Source organism: Nerophis lumbriciformis, linkage group LG10, assembly GCF_033978685.3.
Source record: "Nerophis lumbriciformis linkage group LG10, RoL_Nlum_v2.1, whole genome shotgun sequence".
In the NCBI taxonomy this organism is placed as follows: Eukaryota; Metazoa; Chordata; class Actinopteri; order Syngnathiformes; family Syngnathidae; genus Nerophis; species Nerophis lumbriciformis.
The window spans coordinates 9791239-9809537 of record NC_084557.2 but is presented as its reverse complement, the minus strand read 5'-3'; the positions used below and the strand labels follow the sequence as shown (position 1 = coordinate 9809537).

Here is an 18299-nt window from a genome sequence, read left to right as displayed (position 1 = left end):
CCCACCCTGGCTCTGACCTGTTCCACCTGCTGCCCTCTGGGAAGCGCTACAGGTGCATTAAAACCAAAACAAACAGGCTAAAGAACAGCTTCTTCCCCAGGGCCATAACCATCCTGAACGGACTGCCCCATTGTCCCTCATAACTGCCTTCTCTTCGGTGCAATAACCCATTCCACCAACCACCCTGTTTTTGTTTTTGTTTTTTTCATGTATATATTCATTTCACACCATATTCATTGCACTTCTACATTTTTTATATTTTTATATATTTGCACATTGTTTTTCTAGCATGCACACATCGCACTGTATGGAATGGCCTCAATCTCGTTACCTTGCGTAATGACAATAAAGCTGATTCTGATTCTGATTCTGATTCTATTGCCTACTGGTTAGCTAATGTTTGCCCTGCAGGTAATAGTCACTTTTCCACCCCTTTATATATTAGGTATAGTTGTAAGCAGAGGTGTGGACTCGAGTCACATGACTTGGACTCGAGTCAGACTCGAGTCATGAATTTGATGACTTTAGACTCGACTTGACAAAATGTAAAAAGACTTGCAACTCGACTTAGACTTTAACATCAATGACTTGTGACTTCACTTGGACTTGAGCCTTTTGAATTGACATGACTTGACATGACTTGCTACTTTCCCCAAAACCCAAAGATGAAAAAGTTATTCGGAAGCGCTCCGTATTTTTCATTGTGTACTTGTCTATCAGCGTTGCGTGTGTCAGCTGGTGTGCTCTCAGTACAACAGCCAATCAAATTACAGGTAAAAGCCAGTAAATTAGAATATTTTGAAAAACTTGATTTATTTCAGTAATTGCATTCAAAAGGTGTAACGTGTACATTATATTTATTCATTGCACACAGACTGATGCATTCAAATGTTTATTTCATTTAATTTTGATGATTTGAAGTGGCAACAAATGAAAATCCAAAATTCCGTGTGTCACAAAATTAGAATATTACTTAAGGCTAATACAAAAAAGGGATTTTTAGAAATGTTGGCCAACTGAAAAGTATGAAAATGAAAAATATGAGCATGTACAATACTCAATACTTGGTTGGAGCTCCTTTTGCCTCAATTACTGCGTTAATGCGGCGTGGCATGGAGTCGATGAGTTTCTGGCACTGCTCAGGTGTTATGAGAGCCCAGGTTGCTCTGATAGTGGCCTTCAACTCTTCTGCGTTTTTGGGTCTGGCATTCTGCATCTTCCTTTTCACAATACCCCACAGATTTTCTATGGGGCTAAGGTCAGGGGATAGAAATACCATGGTCCGTAAACCAGGCACGGGTAGATTTTGCGCTGTGTGCAGGCGCCAAGTCCTGTTGGAACTTGAAATCTCCATCTCCATAGAGCAGGTCAGCAGCAGGAAGCATGAAGTGCTCTAAAACTTGCTGGTAGACGGCTGCGTTGACCCTGGATCTCAGGAAACAGAGTGGACCGACACCAGCAGATGACATGGCACCCCAAACCATCACCCAACCATGCAAATTTTGCATTTCCTTTGGAAATCGAGGTCCCAGAGTCTGGAGGAAGACAGGAGAGGCACAGGATCCACGTTGCCTGAAGTCTAGTGTAAAGTTTCCACCATCAGTGATGGTTACTGAAATAAATCAAGTTTTTCAAAATATTCTAATTTACTGGCTTTTACCTGTAGATCTACTTTGTTTTCATCACACAGCATTCATCCAATCAAATTGCAGGACAACCAACGAAGAAGACATGTCCAAACCACACGCCAGTGAACAAAAAATGATACCTAAAATAATTTCGTTTGGGTATAAAAATTACGAGGTGGTCAACACAAAACGGTTTGCAGTATGCAACACATGCGGTTCGAAAATTACTGATGGAGAGGCAACAACTTCCAACTTCGTCCGGCATTTGAAGTTGCACAAAGAACGGTAAGTTTTAAATGTAAGATAACGTTTATTGGCTAAGTAACGTGACTTTTATTTGCTGTGCAGTTAAATCAGTGAGGCTGTAAACTCACTGCTAACGTTATAACATTATTGCAAACACGGGAATCTGTTGCAGTTCACTACCTTATTCATACTTTTTGTTCAGTGATTTTTTTCAAGCAGGGTTACGTTAGTCAATATATCACACGTAACGTTAGACGGCGGTCAGCAGCACCGCGTATTTTAGCCACCTAAAAAAGACAAAAATAGTAAAATAAAGGTCAGTTAAAATGTATACTATATTATGAATATGTGTACCGTTTTAGCTAGCTTTCTGACATACTGTTGGTTGTTTACCTCAGTGGTCCCCAACCACCGGGCCGTGGCCCGGTACTGGTCCGTGGATCGATTGGTATCGGGCCGCACAAGAAATAATTTTTTTAAATTTGTTTTATTAAATCAACATAAAAAACACAATATACACTTACAAGTAGTGCACCAACCCAAAAAACCTCTCTCCCCCTTTTGTTCTGGGCATTGAACATGAAGACTCTTCCTTCACTGTTCCGAGTGACCATGAGAGTCTTGGCAGTGCCTGCCTCCAGTGCTCCAGTGGAGCGAGTTTTCAGCCATGGTGGCATCATACTACGCCCCCATCGTGCACAAATGACTGACAGACTCTTGGCTGATTTGGTCTTTTGCAAATGCAATGCAGCATAGGGCCCTGACATATAAAAAGTACAACTTTTTTGTTATGTTCACGTATATGTCATGTTTTTTCAATGTTAACACTTTTGTACAAATAAGTACATTTGCACTTTATTTTTCAATGTGTTTGTTCTGTAAAGGAATGAGTTAATGTTTAAAATGACTGGTTAATAGTGCTATTATAAAGTGCAATGTCAGCACAATTTTCTTTCCTGCAATTTAAAATGCACTTGTTTTAATAAATAAATACAGCGTTTGAAAAGCATACACAATCTGTGTTAATATATTAGTCTGTGGTTAAAAGGACTTGAAAGGACTCGAAACTCAAAATGCAGGACTTAGGACTTGACTTGAGACTTTCCAGTCTTGACTTTGGACTTGACTCGGGGCTTGCCTGTCTTGACTCGGGACTTGACTCGGACTTGAGGGCAAAGACTTGAGACTTACTTGTGACTTGCAAAACAATGACTTGGTCCCACCTCTGGTTGTAAGTAAAAAAAAAAGGTCAAAGACAAAGCTATTCGGTTTCTTGTGAGTATATACACTTCACTGCCGATGTGGGGGGGCGCCACCTAAAATCTTGCCTAGGGCGCCAGATTGGTTAGGGCCGGGCCTGGGGACAACACTAGTATGGGGGCCCCAGAAATCTACGCTACGCCCTTGGAGAGAGTCACCCACGCCCCTCCCTCCTCCCTCCCTCCCCGCCTCTCCAGTCATCAACAGTCGGTTGAAGGACCCAGATATATTTGCATGCACACTGGACGCAGACATTACGGTAATCCGGCGAGGTTGGTGAGCAGCACGGCGTTGTTGCGTCTCGCAGCCGCAAGGCCACCGCAGGGCGATGTTCTCATCCGACGGCCCCATCTTCTAAGCGCACGTCCAGCCGTCATCTTTTTTTGCCTTCTTTGCCGTCTTTTCCGACGACGATGCCACGTCACGCGATGATGGTGCCAGACAGATGCTGCCGTGCTCGGCCATAGATTCATCTCCAACCCGCTCCTCCTCGACAAAAAAAACAAAAACAAACAACAAACCCCGCGTCCGTCTTTTCGTTGTCGTTTCCCGCGTACGATGCTCCCTGCCAGCGCCGCATCCATGCTCCCGTCCGCAGAAGCCGCCAAACTGTACCAGACCAATTACGTCCGAAACTCCCGCGTCATCGGACTCCTGTGGGCCATCTTCACCATCCTGTTCGGCATCGTTAACGTCACCATCTTCTCGCAGCCCTACTGGATCGGCGACGGCATGGACACTCCGCAGGCGGGCTACTTCGGCCTCTTCCACTACTGCGTCGGGGACGGCGTCTCCAGGGAGCTGGCGTGCCAGGGCAGCTTCACCGAGTTCGCCGCCATCCCCTCCAGAGCCTTCAAGGCAGCCTCCTTCTTCATCGGCATGTCCATGATGCTGGTGGTCTCCTGCATCGGCTGCTTCTCGCTCTTCTTCCTCCTCAGCACCTCCACCGTCTACAAGATATGCGGCTGGATGCAGGCTGCGGCAGGTAAGACCACTTGGAGCCCTTTTTTTGCACCAGGGACCAGGTTTAACGTAGGTATTATTGTCACCTATACCAGCCTTCCAAAATATATAGCAAATAAGTGCATGACAAATGAATACATGAAGTTAAAGGAGCAATGATTGTCACAAACACTAGGTGTGGCGAAATTATTCTCTGCATTTGACCCATCACCCTTGATCACTCCCCTGGGAGGTGAGGGGAGCAGTGAGCAGCAACGGTGGCTGCGCCCGAGAATAATTTTTGGTGATTTAACCCCCAATTCCAACCCTTGATGCTGAGTGTCAAGCAGGGAGGTAATGTCTCCCATTTTTATAGTCTTTGGTATGACTCGGCCGGGGTTTGAACTCACGACCAATGTGTTTAAAGTGGTCCAGGTTCCTCCATACAACAGGAGCACTCTAGTGTTTTTAGGGAGTTGTTGCAAAAATATCTCGAGTTTTGAACTGAACTCAGGGGCCAGTATGGTGTCATTCCCGGGCTGCTCGTTCAATATCTATGAGCTATTACCATGAACTGATTAACGTGGACCCCCGACTTAAACAAGTTGAAAAACTTATTCGGGTGTGACCCTTTAGTGGTCAATTGTACGGAATGTGTACTGTACTGTGCAACCTACTAATAAAAGTTTCAATCAATCAATCAGCTGGACCAGAGCTGGGAAAATATTTTGATTCGGGGGCCACATTGAGAGAACAAATGTGAGGTAATGGGTCCCATTTTTATAGTCTTTGGTATGACTTGGCCGGGGTTTGAACTCACGACGAGGGATGTCCGATAATGGCTTTTTGCCGATTTCCGATATTGTCCAACTCTTTAATTACCGATACCCAGGGGCGCCGCTAGGGATTTTGGGCCCCATGAAAAGAATCTTTACAGGGCCCCAACACAGTGTCATTATTTTTTCTGTATTATAATTTCATCATCATTAGGGGCCTCTCTGGGCCCCCCTCCATCATGGGCCCCTAGAATCCGTCTCCTTTACCCCCCCCTTTGCGGCGCCCCTGCCGATACCGATATCAACCGATATATGCAGTCGTGGAATTAACACATTATTATGCCTAATTTGGACAACCTGGTATGGTGAAGATAAGGTACTTTTTAAAATTTTTTATAAAATAAGATAGATTAAAAACATTTTCTTGAATAAAAAAGAAAGTAAAACAATATAAAAACAGTTACATATAAACTAGTAATTAATGAAAATGAGTAAAATTAACTGTTAAAGGTTAGTACTATTAGTGGACCAGCAGCACGCACAATCATGTGTGCTTACGGACTGTATCCCTTGCAGACTGTATTGATATATATTGATATATAATGTAGGAACCACAATATTAATAACAGAAAGAAACAACCCTTTTGTGTGAATGAGTGTGAATGAGTGGAGGGAGGTTTTTTGGGTTGGTGCACTAATTGTAAGTGTATCTTGTGTTTTTGATGTTGATTTAATAAAAAAAAAAAAAAAAAAAAACGATACTGATACGAAAAAAAACGATACAGATAATTTCCGATATTACATTTTAACGCATTTATCGGCCGATATTATCAGACATCCCTACTCATGACCTACCGATCTCAGGGCGGACACTCTAACCACTAGGCCACTGACTAGTCACCATAACAGTCAATTCGTACAGGGGTGTCAAACGTACGGCCCGTGGGCCGGATCAGGCCCACAAACAGGTTTTATGTGCATATATTGGTATCCGCATGTATGTATGTATGTATACCTACTAGAATATCATTGAATATTATGTATTAACACCATAATGTTCTAGTAAACATTCTGGGATTAATAAATAATAAGATATACATAGACACTAATGTATAATAACCATCCATCTTCTTCCGCTTATCCGAGATCGGGTCGCGGGGGCAGCAGCCTAAGCAGGAAAGCCCAGACTTCCCTCTCCCCAGCCACTTCGTCCAGCTCCTACCGGTCGGACGTGCCCGAAACACCTCCCTAGGGAGGCGTTCGGGTGGCATCCTGACCAGATGCCTGAACCACCTCATCTGGCTCCTCTCGATGTATAATAATCATTCAATTAAATCAGTGGTCCCCAACCACCGGTCCGTGATGCATTTGCTACCGGGCCGCACAGAAACAATAATTAATGTATAAACTACCGCATTTTCTCAGATTTAACTTTCACCTGTCCCACTAAACACCAACAAGCTTGTTTGTAGATGTATATTACAACTAAGTTGTTATAGTACACGGGACAATGCACATTATTGGACATGCAACATGTTAATGTGCCAGATTGTAGCCAAAGGCTCATTTTCTTGCTTCGTTTATCTGCCACACGTAGAAAGCCGGTCCGTGAAAAATAATGCATACATTAAACCGGTCCCTGGTGGGAAAAAAGGTTGGGGACCACTGATTTAAATGACTCATCGTAATCGCAGTAATTTATTTAAGAGAGCCTAAAAATTCATAAGTAGTGGGAGATTTAAGACTCAACATAACAGCAATAAGTAAACTCTACCAAGTAGTCTACACCCCGTTAAATAAATCATTACTAGACACTAAGAACCGACCAACCGACGATACCTTAATGCCAACGGTTATTGAGGGTGAGGGACAAGTATTCGTGGGGGTCGCTCTCAGTGAATTATTCCTGGCATTTGGTTCCTACTTCAGGGCCATATATGGGGTCACTTCCCACACTTTCATTGACGCTGGCATAAGTTTATCCATCCATCCATCCATCCATTTTCTACCGCTTGTCCCTTTTTGGGGTCGCGGGGGGTGCTGGAGCCTATCTCAGCTGCATTCGGGCGGAAGGCGGGGTACACCCTGGACAAGTCGCCACCTCATCGCAGGGCCAACACAGATAGACAGACAACATTCACACTCACATTCACACACTAGGGACCATTTAGTGTTGCCAATCAACCTATCCCCAGGTGCATGTCTTTGGAGGGGGGAGGAAGGGAACCCACGCAGTCACAGGGAGAACATGCAAACTCCACACAGAAAGACCCCGAGCCCGGGATTGAACTCAGGACTACTCAGGACCTTCGTATTGGGAGGCACATGCATTAACTAACCCCTGTTCCACCGTGCTGCCAGATAGTTCACCAAACTCTCCAAAATGACAATTGTTACATTAAAATGCATTAACTAAATAACATGAAACACATTAAGATTAAATTGTGTCATGTCTGTGTAATCATGTTTTGTCTTAGTCATGTTTTGTTTAGTTATTGGACTTTTTAGTTTCTGGCTTTTCACTCCCTTGTCTTGTTTCCATGATTACCCATTAGTTTCACCTGTTCCACGTTTGGACTCATTGTGCACTCTTGTTTGTCACCATAGCAACCCATTAGTTTTCACCTGTCACGTCACGCACCTGTTTCACGTTTTGAGTCACGCACCTGTTTTCGTTAATCATGTCTGTAGTATTTAAGTTCATTGTTTTTCAGTTTGTCTTTCTGGTGACATCCCCACATTTATGCTCTGCATAGTTCTGACTCTTTTTTCGTGTCCGTCGTTCACGCTGCTCCTTTTTGTCCATGCCAAGTAAGTTTTGTTTATTATTGCCACAGTTAGTGTTTTTTGTTGTTCATAGTTTTTGCCTTTGTGCAAGTATTTGGTTTCATAGTTTGTTCTCTGCCATTGTCCGCGCCTTTTGTTTACTTCCTTTTTTTGTAGTTTAAATAAAAATGTACTCACATTCCCGTCTCGCCCGAGCCAACTTTCCGTTGCATCCCGGAAAAGCAAACACCCAGGACCAAGTCATGACAAATTGCCATTGATTATTGACATTTCGTTCCACCGTGCTGCCCCTTGAGGTGGGGGGGCGGGGTGTGGTGGTAGCGGGGGTGTATATTGTAGCGTCCCGGAAGAGTTAGTGCTGCAAGGGGTTCTGGGTATTTGTTATGTTGTGTTACGGTGCGGATGTTCTCCCGAAATGTGTTTGTCATTCTTGTTTGGTGTGGGTTCACAGTGTGGCGCATATTTGTAACAGTGTTAAAGTTGTTTATACGGCCACCCTCAGTGTGACCTGTATGGCTGTTGATCAAGTATGCATTGCATTCACTTAAGTGTGTGTGTAAAAGCCACATTTATTATGTGACTGGGCCGGCACGCTGTTTGTATGGAGGAAAAGCGGACGTGACGACAGGTTGTAGAGGACGCTAAAGGCAGTGCCTTTTAAGGCACGCCCCCAATATTGTTGTCCGGGTGGAAATCGGGAGAATGGTTGCCCCGGGAGATTTTCGGGAGGGGCACTGAAATTCGGGAGTCTCCAGGGAGAATCGGGAGGGTTGGCAAGTATGTTCGTCGTACCTAAAAAAAAAATTTACTCAAGTAAAAGTAGCGTGATCCTCCCCACATGTGTAGATGATTGACTACTACTTTATTATTGATCGTGCTGGCACAATCTGACCTTAGTGCCTTCTCCCGTCAGTTCAACGTGTTTGTGTTGATGACTTCCAGCAGCAGCTCATCATTCAGCCGTTGCGTCAAACAGCCGCTGTCTTGCTCGCGACAAACCCGAATGAGGTCGTATGTTATCTGGAGCAGGTCCGGCTCCGTGTGTTGCGATGGGCTGAATTAATGCAATAAGGCACTTTTAATGAGCAGACCGTTGGGCTTTGTGCGGCTGCAGCAAAAAGATGAAAGAGAAAACCGAGTCTAATGAGCGAGCCTGATTGCTGAGCACTGTCGAGCTGCGTTACTCTTTCCATGAAGCTTAAAGCAGAGATGCTTTCACTTACCTGCAACCTCTGGCATCTGTTGTTTGCTGCACCGCACTAATAGTGTCTTGATAGGAACACACTAACAACTCACAGTACTGTTACAGTGATACGGTCTTGTTTTATACAGTAAACATCCATCCGTCCATTCATTTTCAATATTGCTTAAGGGTCGCGGGTTTGCTGGAGCCTATCCCAGCTGACTTCGGGTGAGAGGTGGGCTACACCCTAGACTGGCATACTTGCCAACCCTCCAGATTTTCCCGGTAGAGTCCCAAATTTCAGTGCAACCATTCTCACAAATGGCTCCCGATTTCCACCCGTACAACAATACTGCTATATCATCCGTCACAAGGCGCCGTTTCTGGCCGGACAATATTAGCAGTGACACCTCCTAGTCAAGCGCGGCAATCAGAACAGAAGAAGCAGAAGAAGAGACATCATGTGTCAGACGTCCTCGGCTCAGATCCCACATCAGGGCAAGAAAAAACTCAACCCAATGGAATGACAATGAGAAACCTTGGAGGGATCGCAGATGTGAGAGTGAGAGTCTAGTCCATAGTGGATCTAACATAATAGTGAGAGTCCAGTCCATAGTGGATCTAACATAATAGTGGGAGTCCAGTCCATAGTGGATCTAACATAATATTGTGAGAGTCCAGTCCATAGTGGATCTAACATAATAGTGTGAGAGTCCAGTCCATAGTGGATCTAACATAATATTGTGAGAGTCCAGTCCATAGTGGATCTAACATAATAGTGAGAGTCCAGTCCATAGTGGATCTAACATAATAGTGGGAGTCCAGTCCATAGTGGATCTAACATAATATTGTGAGAGTCTAGTCCATAGTGGATCTAACATAATAGTGAGAGTCCAGTCCATAGTGGATCTAACATAATAGTGGGAGTCCAGTCCATAGTGGATCTAACATAATATTGTGAGAGTCCAGTCCATAGTGGATCTAACATAATAGTGTGAGAGTCCAGTCCATAGTGGATCTAACATAATAGTGGGAGTCCAGTCCATAGTGGATCTAACATAATATTGTGAGAGTCCAGTCCATAGTGGATCTAACATAATATTGTGAGAGTCCAGTCCATAGTGGATCTAGCATAATATTGTGAGAGTCCAGTCCATAGTGGATCTAGCATAATATTGTGAGAGTCCAGTCCATAGTGGATCTAGCATAATATTGTGAGAGTCCAGTCCATAGTGGATCTAGTTAATAGTGTGAGAGTCCAGTCCATAGTGGATCTAGTTAATAGTGTGAGAGTCCAGTCCATAGTGGATCTAGCATAATAGTGTGAGAGTCCAGTCCATAGTGGATCTAGCATAATATTGTGAGAGTCCAGTCCATAGTGGATCTAGCATAATATTGTGAGAGTCCAGTCCATAGTGGATCTAGCATAATATTGTGAGAGTCCAGTCCATAGTGGATCTAGTTAATAGTGTGAGAGTCCAGTCAATAGTGGATCTAGTTAATAGTGTGAGAGTCCAGTCCATAGTGGATCTAGCATAATATTGTGAGAGTCCAGTCCATAGTGGATCTAGCATAATATTGTGAGAGTCCAGTCCACAGTGGATCTAGTTAATAGTGTGAGAGTCCAGTCCACAGTGGATCTAGTTAATAGTGTGAAAGTCCAGTCCATAGTGGATCTACCATAATTTGTGAAAGTCCCGTCCATAGTGGATCTAGCATAATATTGTGAGAGTCTAGTCCATAGTGGATCTAGCATAATATTGTGAGATTCCAGTCCATAGTGGATCTAGCATAATATTGTGAGAGTCCAGTCCATAGTGGATCTAGTTAATAGTGTGAGAGTCCAGTCTATTGTGAATCTAGCATAAAATTGTGAGAGTCCAGTCCATAGTGGATCTAGTTAATAGTGTGAGAGTCCAGTCCATAGTGGATCTAGTTAATAGTGTGAGAGTCCAGCCCATAGTGGATCTAGCATAATATTGTGAGATTCCAGTCCATAGTGGATCTAGCATAATATTGTGAGAGTCCAGTCCACAGTGGATCTAGTTAATAGTGTGAGAGTCCAGCCCATAGTGGATCTAGCATAATATTGTGAGAGTCCAGTCCATAGTGGATCTAGCATAATATTGTGAGAGTCCAGTCCATAGTGGATCTAACATAATATTGTGAGAGTCCAGTCCATAGTGGATCTAACATAATATTGTGAGAGTCCAGCCCATAGTGGATCTAGCATAATATTGTGAGATTCCAGTCCATAGTGGATCTAGCATAATATTGTGAGAGTCCAGTCCATAGTGGATCTAACATAATATTGTGAGAGTCCAGTCCATAGTGGATCTAGGTAATAGTGTGAAAGTCCAGTCTATTGTGAATCTAGCATAAAATTGTGAGAGTCCAGTCCATAGTGGATCTAGTTAATAGTGTGAGAGTCCAGTCCATAGTGGATCTAGTTAATAGTGTGAGAGTCCAGCCCATAGTGGATCTAGCATAATATTGTGAGATTCCAGTCCATAGTGGATCTAGCATAATATTGTGAGAGTCCAGTCCACAGTGGATCTAGTTAATAGTGTGAGAGTCCAGTCCATAGTGGATCTAGTTAATAGTGTGAAAGTCCAGTCCATAGTGGATCTACCATAATTTGTGAGAGTCCAGTCCATAGTGGATCTAGCATAATATTGTGAGAGTCCAGTCCATAGTGGATCTAACATAATAGTGTGAGAGTCCAGTCCATAGTGGATCTAACATAATAGTGTGAGAGTCCAGTCCATAGGGGATCTAACATAATAGTGTGAGAGTCCAGTCCATAGTGGAGCCAGCAGGAGATCATCTTGAGTGGAGACAGGTCAGCACCGCAGATACGTCCCCAAATTTGGCCCCCCTAGTCAAAATAATTGCCCAGGCCTGACTTAAAGGATTGTAAAATTCTCCATCTACAGTGAACTCTGAACAACAAAATGAAACTTTAAAAATATGCTCTGGCAGTGGTTTACTGTATATTTCAAGATTGCTGATTCACTCATTTTGTGGTCAATCAAAAAAAGATTCAGCCTCAGCCAAGCCCACACTTTTCATACACTTCCAGAGATGCTGAGCGTCCAATGGGCAGGAAACTCAACATCTATCCAAAGACTGTCTAGTTTGGCTTTACAAACAATGTTTATGCTTGAAAATGTTTAATTTAGGACCAAAGAATTGTAGGATATATTTAAAATTGTAGTGAAGCTGCAATATTTCAAGCGTGTTTGGCGATGTAATTATACTGTATGAATGATACACATATACAGTATGTGTGACAATAATAGAACCTCATGTTAGTATTGATCCAATACTGTCTGATAGCACCCTTGGTATCAACATGATTGATAGCTGGGTCAACACCCCCACCCTTAACACATTTTAGCACTGATACAGTATATGAACCCCATCAAATGATGATGTTTTGCTCAGTACTGTTTATCATTGACTATTCTTCATTGCTTCTCTTTATATGCTAGCTGTCAGGCCAACTATTCACATGACAAACCAAAAATAGTATATTAAATATTGTTTTCAGTACAAGGGCATGTATGGCGATCGGTATTCACATGACTCCGCTCTACTCAGTCAAGTCTTCTGTTTTCAGCGTCCTCGCGGTTGTTTGTCCTTGAATGTCTGGTCACATTACTGCATATTTCATGTGTTCATGGGCGGACTCCGACGCAAACACCAGCAGGCCTTGCTGAGCTTGGATCCATCCATCCATTTTCTACCGCTTATTCCCTTCGGGGTCGCGGGGGGCGCTGGAGCCTATCTCAGCTACAATCGAGCGTAAGGCGGGGTACACCCTGGACAAGTCGCCACCTCATCACAGGGCCTGAGTTTGGATGATTAACAAATATTAAGATCACGCAGTATGTGTTGACCAAGTGTGTGCAACGTAGGGTTGTCTCGATACCAATATTTTGGTACTGGTACCGGTAGCAAAATGTATTTCGATACTTTTGGGACCACCAAAAAATTGCTCTATTTTAACAAAAAATCTTAGGGTACATTAAACATATGTTTATTATTGCAATTGTGTCCTTAAATAAAAGTGAACATACAAGACAACTTGTCTTTTAGTAGTAAGTAAACAAACAAAGGCTCCTAATTAGTCTGCTGACGTATGCAGTAACATATTGTGTCATTTATCTACCTATTATTTTATCAACATTATGAGGGACAAGCTGTAAAAGTTGATTATTAATTTACTTGTTCATTTACTGTTAATATCTGCTTATTTTCCGTTTCAACATGTTCTATCTACACTTCTGTTAAAATGTAATAATCACTTATCATTCTCTTGTTTGATCCTTTACATTAGTTTTGGATGATACCACAAATGTAGGTATAGATCCGATACCAAGTAGTGACAGGATCATACATTGGTCATAATTTAAGTTGTCATGTGTCTAGGGATGTATTTCCTGAGTTTATGAATTTAATATGATTTAAAAAAATAAATAAATAAATGTGACGATAAAAAATATAGTTGTCATCATAGTAGTATCGACTGGATACGCTCTTGTACTTGGTATCATTACAGTGGATGTCAGGCGTAGATCCACCCATGGCATTTGTTTACATTGTGACGCCGGTGATCAATTGTATCCTCCTACCGTGTGTAGTGAAGCATGTTTAGCTATTCCTTGTCCTGCAGGGATGATACTGGTAAGAAACGTACTTTATTCGTCGCTATGGAGACGAGGATTAGTGATTTAGAAGTAGTTAAAACACTGAAGACTGCGGATGGACGTTAGCCCTTTCAGTGTTATAACTTCACCTTTTATCTTTAGTTTTTAGACCAAAATGCGTCCCTTTTCTGTCTACACACTGTGTCTGCTTGTAAGTACTCCGTGATTGTGCGCTGCCGAACATGCTCCTCTGCTCCTAAAACCAGCAATGTCATGCCTGTAAAAAAAACAAAAAAAAACGGTATTTTTCAAACATAGTATAGTACCGTTTTTGATTCATTAGTAGCGCGATACTATAAGTGAAGTGAATTATATTTATATAGCGCTTTTCTCTAGTGACTCAAAGTGCTTTACATAGTGAAACCCAATATCTAAGTTACATTTAAACCAGTGTGGGTGGCACTGGGAGCAGGTGGGTCAAGTGTCTTGCCCAAGGACACAACGGCAGTGACTAGGATGGCGGAAGCGCGAATCGAACCTGCAACCCTCAAGTTGCTGCTCTATCAACCGAGCTATGTCGCCCCACTATACTACTATACTAGTACCGGTATACCGTACAACCCTAGTGCAATGTTTTTGTCACTCCTTTCCACAAATAAGAGATCAGATATATCCTAACAGCGTGTGATAATGACTTCATAGGACTATTCTACACTAAATCTTCTCTGCTCTTCTTGGAGTCTTTGGAGCTCAGGTAAAAATGTTGAATATTTGATATAAATGCAGACCACCAAGAAACCTCTGAGCACTCGGCATGTGTGGCAAAAAGCAAAGTTGAGTGCTCCCGTGTCCATTTGATGGACGACGAGGAGTTTTTTTTTTTCTTCTTCAGCACAGCTATTTCTATCCATGCATCAAAGCCCTCTTACCTTATCACCTATTGTTACTTTTGCACAATTTCACCCATCTGCGTTTCACTACCGCTCATTCTGACCTCACAGAATGTCCCTTTGCACTCTCGCAATGACCCCTTTTTCCTTTACGCTTTTGGGAGGACAGAATATGCAGTCTTTATTTGGTATGTGAAACAAGCTAACTGTTAGCATGTTAATGTTAGCATGCTTTGATTGATTGATTGATTGATTGATTGATAAAAACTTTTATTAGTAGATTGCACAGTACAGTACAAATTCCGTACAATTGACCACTAAATGGTAACACCCGAGTAAGTTTTTCAACTTGTTTAAGTTGGTCCAAGCTAATCAATTCATGGTAAATGTTAGCATGCTAGCATGCTAACAATAAAGTGCGAGCTTTTTGAGCTAATTTTGCAAACTGTTTACCCTACAGTCATTTAACCTGGTATGTGTCACTTGTTACTTTTTTAACTAGTTTTAGACTTTTTTTCTGTAATTCCCCAGCTATACTTCTTCGAGTCATATAACTTGGTATGTGACACAAGCCAACTGTTAGCATGCTAACATTAGCATGCTAACTCTTTGAGCTAGTTTTGCAACCATTTACACCAGAGTCTTATAACTTGGTATTTAAAGTGAAAGTACCCATGATTCTCACACAAACACTAGGTGTAGTGAAATTATTCTCTGCATTTGACCCATCACCCTTGATCACCCCCTGTGAGGTGAGGGGAGCAGTGAGCAGCAGCGGTGGCCGCGCCCAGGAATCATTTTTGGTGATTTAACCCCCAATTCCAACCCTTGATGCTGAGTGCCAAGCAGGGAGGTAATGACTCCCATTTTTATAGTCTTTGGTATGACTCGGCCGGGGTATGAACTCACGACCTACCTATGTGACATTTGTTAACTGTTAGCATGCAAACGATAGCATGCTGGCACGCTAACTTAAGCATGCTAAGTTTTTCATCTAATTTTACACTTTTTGCTCTATTTCCGTAGCCATACACCTTTGAGTCATATAACTTGGTATAGGAAACATGCTACCTGTTATCATGCTAAATGTTAGCATTTTAATGTAAGCATGCTAACGTTTTAGGCTAGTCTATTTGTACAGTTACACCTAAAACTCTCGGATTCAGACACTCGGCACCGTCTTAAAAGCCCGGCGGGCAGAGGTCCGGGGCACAGATAGCAGGCCCATCAAAATTTCCGCAGGAATTTTCTAGTTTTCTTTATATTGTGTTATATAGGGTTGTCAAAAGTATCGATACAAAACAAACAACAAATACATGCTTGCTTTTTTCGGTAATGTCAGTACCGAACATTGTGTCCAACTTTTTGTGTCAATTCTCGACGCGTAAACACTGAATCAGCGAGTAAAAACTGAGCCGACTACGTTTCCATACACTAAATTAGTCTGATTTCTAAAATAGCTAGTTTTTTTTGTATTTACACACCTACGTGTGAAGTCCTAGTGTCCATGCACACTCTCTAATGCGACTTTTGGTCGCAACAGATTACAGATATCCATCCATCCATCTTCTTCCGCTTATCCGAGGTCGGGTCGCGGGGGCAGCAGCCTAAGCAGGGAAGCCCAGACTAGAGGGAAGTAAAAAGAAGATTACAGATATAACATCTTTAATGGCTAAGCTAATATTAAATAGCAGACAGCATTAATAATTTGAGTATCAATCCGATACCAAGTAGTTACAAAATCATACATTGGTCATAATTTAAGTTGTGTCCAGGGTTGTATTTCCTTCTTTTTTTTTTAAATAAAAAAAAAAAATATTATTTTCTTTTTTTTGTCCTGTCCAGCTTCTCAGGCAAATCATATAGTTGATGTAGATGCCCATATCGACTGTTCAGATTTACTTGACAAAAGAGAAGTGTAGGATACTTCTCTTGTTGCCTTATTTGTATTTGACTTTATTAAATGTATTTATATTATCATTTGGTGCAGCCGGGCCTCAGCAGGAGTTGTATTTCCTGAGTTTACAAACATAATATACTTTTTTTTTTTTTTAACTAAAAAAGATTTTGTGATGCAAAAAAATATCAATGTAATCATAGTAGCATCGACTAAATACGCTCTTGTACTTGGTATCATTACAGTGGATGTTAGGTGTAGATCCACCCATGGCGTTTGTTTACATTGTGACGCCGGTGAGCTACGGTGTGTAGTGAAGCATGTTTAGCTATTCCTCGTCCTGCAAGGATGATACTTGTAAGAAACGTACTTTATTTGTCGCCATGGAGGCGAGGATTAGTGATTTAGAAGTAGCTAAAACAGATGACTGCGGTTGGACTTTAGCCACTAGCCATTGTCACGACGTGGACTTTGGAGGGTTTGTTTTCCCGAGATGCAACAGAAATTGGACCGGACATGGCGTGAAGGTAAAGACATGATTTAATTCTAACAAAAAGAGTGAACAAAAAGCGCGCACAAGGCGGAGGTACAAACTTGGCTAATGAAAACAAAAACTAGCACTTGGGCAAAAACTATGGACATGAAACAAAAAGACTTACTGTGGCTTGGCATGAAGCATGAGCTATGGTAACAGTAGATAGCATGGGTGTCAAGGGTAATGTCGCCAGGCCGACTGCCTGGCAACTGCAAGCTTAAATAATACAGACATGATTAGTGACAGGTGCGTGATTCTAAATGTGCGACAGGTGAAACTAATGGGTAACCATGGTGATCAAACAAGGGAGCGTAAACATGAACTAAGAATCTAAACAACCAGAAAATAACAAAACATAATCCAAACCACAGAACATGACAGCCATGTCTTAAAGCACCTCTTCCTGAGGGCGTTTCAGTGTTATAACTTCACCTTTATCGTCAGTTTTTAGGCCAAAATGCGTCCGTTCTCCCTTTTCTGTCTACACACTGTGTCTGCTTGTAAGTACTCCGTGATTGTGCGCTGCCGAACATGCTCCTCTGCTCGTAAAACCAGCAATGTGGAGACGACGCACCGTCATGCCTGTAAAAAAAATATATATGGCAAACCGGTATTTTCAAACAGATTCATTTGTACCGCGATATTATACTAGTACTGGTATACCGTACAACCAGAGTTCCCACAAACAAATATGGGTGACAAACATTTTTTTTTTTTTGCATAAACATATCAAAGAAAGTTCTTAATTTCCCAGCTGGAGAATAACCTGAACAAACTGTGAGGCCTTGAAAGGAGGCGAGTGTCACCTTGGCACCTTTTTGTAGTTATTTCACCGCAGTCTGAGAGATGTAGTTTGGGCTGAGTTAGTGTTTGATGTATGCAGTCAGCCACAGTGCTGCAGCTTCCACACAGAAAAGAAAGTGTTGTGTTCTCGATACGGCACATCAAGTCAAGATACCCACTGGGGCAGATTTATGTAATGCACAAACTGTCTGTTACCATTACTCTGTGGGACTGTTAACTCTTTACAAGCAGTCTTTGCATGCACTCTGCCACAGGCAAAGTAAGAGAACCAACTTCTAAACCCTCTGAGATAAACAAACCACCACCAAGTATTTTTTTTATTTTTTTTTTGCATATTTATGCAGGTTTTTTCTTTGATTTGGATCAAGTGTTGCACAATGATTTGGTTCAGTAGGAAATGCTGCCGCAGTGTAACTTTGTGCGTGCACTGCATCAAAGATTCAGCATCAAAAACAAGAATATGGGAGATTTTGAAATGAGAGCAAAATGATTCCTTTGCAAAGTCACTCACTAACCCGAAATAGGCTTCTTCACTCATGAGCATTCTATATGTGAGAGGATTCGAGCTTAGCATGTCAGTGAAGGTGCAATTATAAGAAGATTACCAAGGTAACCAAAAAAGAAGACACACCTTGTACATGTGTTTATACCACAATATGAACCACATACTGTATTTTTCGGACCATAGGGCGCACCGTA

The 18299-nt window shown here is 42.2% G+C and overlaps 1 protein-coding gene across 1 annotated transcript in view; it reads left to right on the top strand.

Annotated features, from left to right (window-relative positions):
• Positions 1-3341: 3341 nt before the first annotated feature.
• Positions 3342-18299, top strand: part of LOC133612670 (LHFPL tetraspan subfamily member 3 protein-like) — a 60661-nt gene continuing 45703 nt past the window's right edge. Inside the window, exon 1 of the mRNA XM_061970297.1 lies at positions 3342-4119. Coding sequence (XP_061826281.1) covers positions 3693-4119 — 427 coding nt within the window. The 5' untranslated portion in view covers positions 3342-3692. The remainder of the gene's footprint in view (positions 4120-18299) is intronic.